Consider the following 9,335-nt stretch of genomic DNA (forward strand, 5'->3'; position numbering starts at 1 on the left):
CCAGGATAATTCTCTCAAGAAGCTTAATCAGGATCGAGGTAAGACTAACTGGCCTATAGTTTTCTGGGTCCTCCTTCCTCCCTTTTTGAAGATGGAAACCACATTGGCCCTCTTCCAGTCCTCTGGCACCACACCAGAGCACCATGAGTGCTCGTAAAGCCATGCCAGGGGTCCTGCGATGACCTCTGCTAATTCCCTCAGCACTTTGTGGTGGAGATGGTTAGGACCGGTTGATTTTTAAATACGTCTGGGCTCTCCAGAAGTTCCCTGACTAGGTCCTCACTGACCCTAGGCCTAGGTGCGCCTCCCCTGGGTCCTATGGGTGTCCCGGTAGGGGGCTTGACCCAGTCCCTGCTCAGAAAAATGGAGGCAAAGACATTGTTAAATAGGTTAGCTTTGCTGTCTCATGCAATGACCAGATTTCCTAGTGTGTCTTGCAGAGGCCCCATATTACCTGGTACCTTCTTTTTACCCCCTATACATTTAAAAAAGGACTTCTTGTTGTCCTTGATCAGGGTCCTAGTCCCAGTCCCATCTCCGCCTTGGCCTTCCTGACTGCCCCCCACATCCCCGAGCAACCAAGGTATAGTCTTCCCTGGTGATGGCTCCTTCCTTCCATTGGGTGTACGCCTACCTTTTAGCTAGGAGATGTTCCCGTATGCTTTTGGTGAGCTCTCTTATTGGTGAAATTATTGGCTACATCAGCCAAAAACGCCGATTTAATGTCAGTTTTTCCTTGCATCATTGTCAATACAATATGGACTGATGATGCCTCAGTGCTCCTCTCCTTTACCCTGAATGAGATTTTAGAATTCATTAATCATAAAGCAAAATTCTGTTTTCATATTGTTTGGTTATTTTTTTAGTGGTGCAGTGTTCTTCCGTGTTAGAAACTATTTAATAATTTTCTTGTTCTCCAATTAGATTTTGCATTTTCTACTGAAATGTTTTCTCCAGTAATAATCCCTGTTGTGTGAAGTTTCTAGATGGAAACATGCGTTGGGGAATTAATCCTTATGTGGTTAGCTTGCTGCTTTAGGATATGCTACATGAAGAAAATGATTATTCATTTTTATGTAATTTACAGATAGTGATAATTGAGCACAAATCCATCATCTGCCCAGGTTATAATGCGGTGCTGCACATTCACACCTGTATTGAAGAAGTCGAGATAACAGTGAGTCTTATTTTAAGCTGGAATGTTGATACAAAAATACTTCGAAAGTCATGTAACCTGCTGTTTGTTTATGCTTCAAATCATAAGGGGAAACAATTTCATATTTTAGTCTGAACATTTTTCTGGCCTAAATTAAAACAAAAATCAAAGAGGATGTCACTTTCAAGTTGTCCTCCCAGAAGTTTATTTTATTCGTAATTGGTGATTTTTTCACATGGCACCAAAGGAAAGGAAAATTTAAGAGAAAAATAACAGGTTTTTTTGTTTTTGGGGGGTTGCTTTTTAACTATAGAAATGTACAGGGTGCTCTCATAAGCAAGTGTTACCAAAATAACTAACTTAATTATCTTGATTTCATTTAAATTGCACCAGGTTTCTGTAGGAGAACATATTGTTGCTTTATTTTTGAGGAAAAAATAATCAAGATCATAATTGCCCTAGAATTATGTTGGCTAACACTTGTAATTACTTTCTTTTCCTTTTTCTAGGCCTTAATCTGCTTGGTAGACAAAAAAACAGGAGAAAAAAGTAAGACGCGACCCCGTTTTGTGAAACAAGATCAAGTATGCATTGCTCGTTTAAGGACAGCAGGAACCATCTGCCTTGAGACATTCAAAGATTTCCCTCAGATGGGGCGGTTTACCTTAAGAGATGAGGGTAAGAGTACTTTATCTACAATTACACTTAGTGTCTGTATAGATGCATGGATTTTCATGTGCTTAGAATAAGAAATATCATGCACAGAAATCTGGCTAATTGTTGTCCTTAAGGAAAGTTCATCTGTATATAATTTTCTACTGTTCATCCTGCTGCAACACAGCTATTTCATTGTACAGCATCCAGAGAGGGGATAACAGTACTGTCAAAAGTATCAGGTCCTAAAGCTGATAGGGAGCAGTAGGAAACAAGCCTGGTTTTGAATAACCAGCAGAACTCTTGTCTTTAGCAATGTGTTTTTGAATATTTACTGAAGACACTAATTTGAACATCACAAGTTTTAAAAGGTTGTTTTTAAGGATTTAATTAAACAATATTAAGTTCTCTTCAGGTTACAGGATAGTGGGGCTCTTGTATTGCATGCATCAGTAGTTCCACCAGGGTGAGTCCAAGGTTAGGGATATGTAAGATATTTATTTTAACAGTGACACAAGACCCAACTACCTCTCAAATCAAGGATTTGGAGAGATTTTTGTGGAGCTTAATACAGATGTCAAGTTTTGTTTCCCCAGAAAAATCTCAATTGTGATATGCAAGGATGTATTTGGGCCTTACTGCCTCCAAATGGGATTTCTCATTAGGGAAGACCTTTCTGTATTAAACAAGCAATATCCCAGGAGAGGGATAATAAACCAAGGCATCTGAGTTATAGCTACTAAGGTGAAATAGATTTCTCTTATGAGACCCTGATGTCATTTGCTAGTTGATAGCAGTACTTGTAGTAACCCTAGAAGTGGACTGAAAGCCTTACTTGAATTGTATCTAATCTTCAGTGGCCCCAAAGTGCAGATTCATTACTGAGTTAAGCTTCCTTTCATGTTCAGCTGTTAGATAACATACAGCTATTTTCCATAGCTCCTGTTCAGTTTATGACAAATTCCTACTGTTTTTATTCACTTGTATAGTACAGTTCTTGATTGTCTCCTGTATTTTATGTAGCACAATTTAAGGCATCAGATTTACACCTTGCAAGCCAGTTTTATTTCAAGTTGAGCTGTTCATCTTTAGCTTTTGATTCTTTGCAGTGAAAACAATCAGTGAGTTGGAGGATAGGGTTGAGTGCACACTTAACTAATTTGTGGATGACACTTGAGTAGAATTGCTCACATTCTGGAGGGCAGGGCTAGGATTCAGAATGACCTAGATAAACTAGAGAAATGGTCAGAAATCAATTTGAATAAAATTCAGCAGGGTTGAGTGCAAAGCCCTACACTTGGAATAGAATAATTTCCTGCCCAAATACAGATTGGAAGAATGATTAGCTATGTTGCAGTGCAGTGAAAAAGGACCTGGTGTTTCAATGGACCATAAGCTAAATTTGTGTGCTCGTTCCAAAAAAGCTAATAGTCAGCTCTGTTGTATCAATGGGCATGTTGCTTACAAATGAAGGAACGTTATCTTTCTGCTCTGTTTGGCACTGGTGAGGCCTCACCTAGAGTACTGTCTAGTTTTGGCCCCATACTTCAAGAAAGATGTGGACATTTTGGTAAGAGTTCAGCAGAAAGCAACAAAAAAATTGGAGGCCTGGAAAACATGACTTACAAGGAAAGGCTGAAAGAGCTAGGATTATTTAATCTGGAAAAGAGAAGCTGGGAGAGGGATTTAACAAGTCTTCTAATACCCAAAGAACAGTTACAAAGAGAATGGAAGTAGGCCATTCTCTGTGGCTGTAGAGGACAGAACCAGGAGCTCAAACTGCAACGGAGATAACTTAAGATGGAGATTAGGAGGATCTTTTTCTCATTTTCACTATCTCTACTCACTTTCTTACTATCATGATAGTTGAGCATTGGAACAGGCTATCTAGGGAAGTTTGTGGAATACCAACTCTCTTTTTTTCAAAAGCAAGTTAGACAGATACTTGACTAGGATGGCTTAGTCCAGGCATGTTCCTGCCTTGAGCAAAGGGCTGGACTAGCTGATTTCATGATTCCAGGCCTACTTTTCCTTGCTCCTAAGAGTATCAAACTGATGGACGTGACTCCATAATACTCAGTCTTAGTGAAGAGCAGTGGAATGCTTTCCACTTAATTTCCTATGTCAAATAACTGAGGGGATTGCCAAAAAATTGTCTCTTTAATCAGTCAGTCCACTTATTTTTACTTCAAGTCAGACGATTCAAGGCAATTTAATGAGAAGCCAGTAGTTTTGGTAAGTTTTAGTGCAGAACTTCACTTGTAATCCATCTACTAGTTCAAATTCAACCAAGCAAGACACAGTAGTTATCCCAAACAACACTTGCCTCACCTAACTCTTGCACCAAAGATTAGGTGAGTTAAAAACATGGCTTGATCTACTTGTTATGGACTACCAAGAATATGCTTCCCAAAAGAAACTTAGAAAACTGCTTCCAGAAATAGTAGGCTTTACTTCTAAGAGAGAACCATTTCTAACCACTAAAATTCTTTCTGTTGCCTAGTCCTGGAACGTGCTTTTGCAGAGCTGGCATCTTCAATTACTACATGTTAGAGCACACTAAAACAAATTCCTCCGTTGAAACCATTAAAAGTTTAGATCAGGGCTGTTCAGCTTCCAAGCATCCAGGGGCTGCATGCCCTGTAGACTGTCCCCAGTTGCTGCCCCTGCTGCTGCATTTCATGCCTGTGCAAGTGCACACAGGGGCGTGCACATACACACCCCTCTGCGTACAGCACGGGCACGCAACCCCCACTTCTGCACCACACACCCACGCCCCCCACCAAATCACCCTCTGTTTCCCTTGCTGTGCTGTCCTGGGGCAGGGTCAGGAAGTGGCAGCCAGAAGACCAAGAGGGAGCTTAAAGCCCCTGCTGGTTGTTGCAGCCAGAGCGCTAGGGGAAAAAGCACCTGAAGAGGGCCCTATGGGCTTGCATGAAGTCCACCAGTTAGGTAGTCCTGACTTAGATGAATGTACACTACCACTTTTCTGAGTGGTGAGTAATTATACCACTATTAAAGCTCTGAATGAGTTAGTCTCCGAGGTACCCCCCTGCCCTGCCTTCTGTTAAGTGTTGTGGAAGTGCATTTGTGATATGAAGAATCTGTATGTTTTATGGAAGCTTTTATGCTTCTGGAAGTATGTGCATTGCTCAACAACCTAATACAAGTGTTTTTTTCCTGGGTTTAGGTAAGACCATTGCAATTGGAAAAGTTCTGAAACTGGTTCCAGAGAAGGACTAAGCATTTTTCTCGATGACCCTGCACAATACTGTGAGGAAAATTGACTCTGCAAAAGCCTATGTCACACCGCCTTCTTATTTTCTGCCCATTGATAAACTTTTCCCCATATTTTGCAAAGACAAATTTCACAGCAAAGGTCCACATTATGTCAGCTTTCTCATATTGAGAGCTCTGCTATGCCACTGTTGAATTTTCCCAAAAAGGGTTTTTTTTCCTCCCAAATTCTGCTTCCTTGGAAAGATTCGGCAATAGCTTTGTAAGTGATGTGGACATAATTGCCTATAATTATGAAAATCTAAAGGATTTTTAATGTTTAATTTCCCCCAACATGTTACGACACCTTTTTTCCAGGCAGATCATTTGGAGTGTGCGAGTGTGTGTGCACATGTTACAAAGACATCTACCATGTTAATAAACTATTCAATTTGAAATCCTTTTCGGTATTTGAATTGCTTTGGAATAATGTTTTTTATCCAGATGTAACGCTGTTGCATTAGCTTTTTAACTTTCCAAGTAACCTAAATATTTGATTACTTGGACTTTTCTAAACTCCTCAGCCTCCCCACACACACGGAGTTTTAAATGAGGCAATTGGGCAGTTGACCAAGTTTGTATTAAAGGAATTAGTTTTACCCCTTCCTTTTGGTCTTTAATACATTCTTAAAATTAAATACCTTCATGCAAATGTGGCATCTTCATTAGCTTTATATCTCTTTATATCTACAGCAAAGTTAGGTTGACTTGACTTGTTTACTTAGACACAGTAAGTTGGTTTTGAATGCTAGAACTACATATTGTGTCATTATAAAGTACAGCATAATTAAAATTCTTAACTGCAGAAAATGTTAACAACTGGTAAATCATTGGAACTTGCAAAAACAAGAGAATTGTGGCAATAGTGCCTATTAGCATTCATAAGAGCTACACTTTGTGGGAGAACTGGGCCAATAAAAAAGTGCCAGTAACTATAAATTACTCAGTTCACTGTAAGTTAGAAGGCTGGATAATCCTTGCTGTTTTAAAGATCAGTCTGAGTTGAGAAGGGGAGAGATTTAAATCCCTAAGAATTTGCACATACTGAAATTTGAGAGGGGGCAGAATCAAGCACAGTCTGTAAATTTTTGCATATCAGAGCAATTTAAGCTTGTGTGGGCTAGTGAAGAGTTTTCTTGAGAAAGTAAAAACAAAACTGGTTCAAAACGAATTTTCCTCAATACAACTTGAAGGAGCTACAAAACAAACCCTTTTTAGTTATAATTTGAAAGTGAACTGGTTTACAATTACCATCCTGATTTTTAACCATTAGGATGAAAATGAATGGACTTTTTACTTCCCAAAGTATTAATACATTTCTCCATTATTAGATTAAAAGTTTATTCCAAGCTTCTTCAGAATAAACTAAATATTTTGAAGTTGTACACCTAAATATTGGTGAGCCCATCCCTTCCTCAAAAAGTTTACAGGTGGAAAAAAAAAGACTGTGTTGCAGTTCACAGAATTCCAGAACTTAAAACAGGTTTACCCTTTTTGTTTCTTTGTAACTGTGGAATTCCCATTCATTTCACTTAAGGCTACATTGTACGGACAGAGCAAGCTGTTGTCCTTCAGTTTCATATGACTACACTTGTAGCTACCATAATGCATGAAATTTAAATAAATTTTATTATGTCTGCAAATCTCTGGGCTTTTTTTTTTTTCCGGGAAATCTGAGAGTTTTAGACAACTTTTTTTTTTCCCCAACCAAGTGAACAAAACCAAAATGGAACAATTCCTTAGATCTTAAACCAGTGTAAAAATTAAGTTAAACTCTTTGATTTTTGTTTTTCTTAATTGACTAGAAATTTCCAAGTGTAAAACTTTACTGTCTTGAAATGTTTTTAAATGCTCTCATTAAAATAGTACTTTGAGAAGTCAGGAATCTAACAATGAAAGACGGAGTTTTTTTTCCTAAAACATTTTTAAAAACATTGAAAGGCAACTAAATAATATTTGAACTGAATTCTTTTGAGCAAACTTAAAATAAATATCAAAACTTGATCGTGAATTTGAAAGGACTCATCACTGAAAACAGAAAATCAATGGATGGAAATTTAACAGTACATGGAAATTGCAAGGATTTCTATAACCCGTTCTATCTTAAGGCTAGTGCATTTGACTACCACTTCCATAAATTAATTAAAACTGCCTTGTATGTAAAGGGAAACTGAATTAAGATTGAAGTGCATTGGCGATTATGTTGAATCATAGCTTGTAGATTCTGTTCAGCAATACAAGTTTTTGATTAGACTGTAAAGTGTTTGAATATTATCAAACTTTAAGCTTATTAATAGCAAAATGCAAAACAAAGCCTAGGACAATTGGCTGCATTTTTAGGTATGAGAACTAAATGTATCTATATACCTTTATCAGATTTTGAATCTCTGAATCATCTTCTGATTGCATCTCAACTTCAGTGTACTTCATTCAATTGTCATACCACATTGTTAGTCCATTTTTTTTAACTACAATTGAAAAGAGCTAAATTTAGGTCAGTGAGGAAAATGGAATGGTTCAGCTGCTTTGTTGTGAAATAAGTACTACTTACTAATAAATTCATCAGTGTAATAAACTTTTTAAACAATCATTTTGAATACTTATTTCCTTCTATGAAAATACATGGTGTATTATTTTGAAAACAAGAAATAAAGGATTTATCCATTGGAAAAAAAAATGTAAATTAAGACAAAGAGTTGGATTGAGACCATATCTACACTAGGAGCAATTTGTCCAGTATAGCTAAGCCAGCACATGACACTGGCAAAACTCTCCTCTTGTGACTGCAGCTTATCCCTGCAAAACTGATCCACAAAGCAAAAGAGCTTTACTGACAAAGCTCAGTTTTTATGGTATAATTGCATCTACACCAGGAGCTTTTGCTAGAATAGCTATGCTGGTCAGGGCTCACACAGCTTCAGACCCTATGTTGGCAGAAGTCTGTAGTGTGGATATGGCTTTATTGTATAGCCATGACTTAACTTATCAACAAACAGATTATTATGATGATAGTGAATGATTAAGACCTTGTATGTTCTTGAAATAAAAGCCTTGATATATGTAATAATAATTAAATGCAAAGTCTTTTAACGTGGAGTAGTAGAGTTATTATTTTGCAACAAAAAATTATCATTTATTCTTTCCTGCTACATGCAAGAAGAAAAAGCAAGGAGAGGACACACACTGGGGCACAGGGCCTGCTTATCAGCCAACTGCAAGCTTGCCACATATGTATAATCATTACGAAGGACCAAGAATTGACACCCAAAACTTTGAGAGCAACAGTTCTCTTGGAATTGTAAGCTTCACTGGCACTAGCCATCCACTGGACACAACTTTGCTCTTCTTCCTAAAAAAGCACACCCCCCCCCCCCAAGCCATTCTGTGGAGATGATGCCTCAAGAACCTTTGCTAGCAAAATAGATGGAGGCCACTACAGATTTTTCAGTGGCACACGAAGCCCAACTATTGCTTAAATATTACATTCATAATGAGAAAATGTACCCTTTATTTAAAAAAAAAAAAAAAAATCTGTAGCTGTATCAGGTGTTTTCAGAGAATGGGGAAGAGCTTCAGTAATCTCAATGGTTTATCTTGACTTTATGTAAACAACCTGCACCAGAAATCCCCATGCTAGAGCTTGTAAGGAAAAATGGACCAATACAATTCTAGTTCCTGCTGGAAATTCCATTTACCCAGTTTATTTCACCCTGTGGGGAAGAATCACCAATGGTTTTCAATGAAAACCCAGGGGCTGTGGTCTAGTTAAAATAAATATCTAAGAATATTTTGATCTTGGCCCAACTACCAGAATCTCTGCCACCATGCATATTTTTCTGATTCCATGTGGCCCTTGCCTATATATCTGTCCTTGCTAAGAAAAAAAACAAACTTGTTCCTGACTTCTACCACCAGTTGGTTTGTCAAAGAATGTTTAGATGGATAGTGAAGGCTCAAGATACAACTTTAAAAAAAAAACCCTAAATGCCTCCATCTTGTCAGGCTGTTCTAATGTAAGGCAACGCAGCACTGGTTTTAGGGGTATCAACGACAACTCCCCCCTCCCCCAACCTGCCCATAGTCTACACCAGTCACAATAGGCACATTCATTTTAAGTGTGTATAAAACTCTTTGTATGTTGTATTATACAGTAACATCTTACCATGCTTTGAAAGTATTTGTTTTTAATATTGCACTGGGTAAGAGAATGTATCTATCCCTCCTACTCTTGATGTTTGATTTGTATTTC

General features: G+C 38.0%; 1 protein-coding gene across 1 annotated transcript in view; it reads left to right on the top strand.

Annotated features, from left to right (window-relative positions):
• GSPT1 (G1 to S phase transition 1) overlaps positions 1-8,176 on the top strand; it is a 42,631-nt gene extending 34,455 nt beyond the window's left edge. The window contains exons 13-15 of the mRNA XM_019540143.1: positions 1,088-1,177; positions 1,666-1,834; positions 5,001-8,176. Coding sequence (XP_019395688.1) covers positions 1,088-1,177; positions 1,666-1,834; positions 5,001-5,053 — 312 coding nt within the window. The 3' untranslated portion in view covers positions 5,054-8,176. The remainder of the gene's footprint in view (positions 1-1,087; positions 1,178-1,665; positions 1,835-5,000) is intronic.
• The last annotated feature ends 1,159 nt before the right edge of the window (positions 8,177-9,335 follow it).

This window comes from Crocodylus porosus, unplaced genomic scaffold (genome assembly GCF_001723895.1).
Source record: "Crocodylus porosus isolate Cpor-Errol unplaced genomic scaffold, CroPor_comp1, whole genome shotgun sequence".
Taxonomy (NCBI): domain Eukaryota; kingdom Metazoa; phylum Chordata; order Crocodylia; family Crocodylidae; genus Crocodylus; species Crocodylus porosus.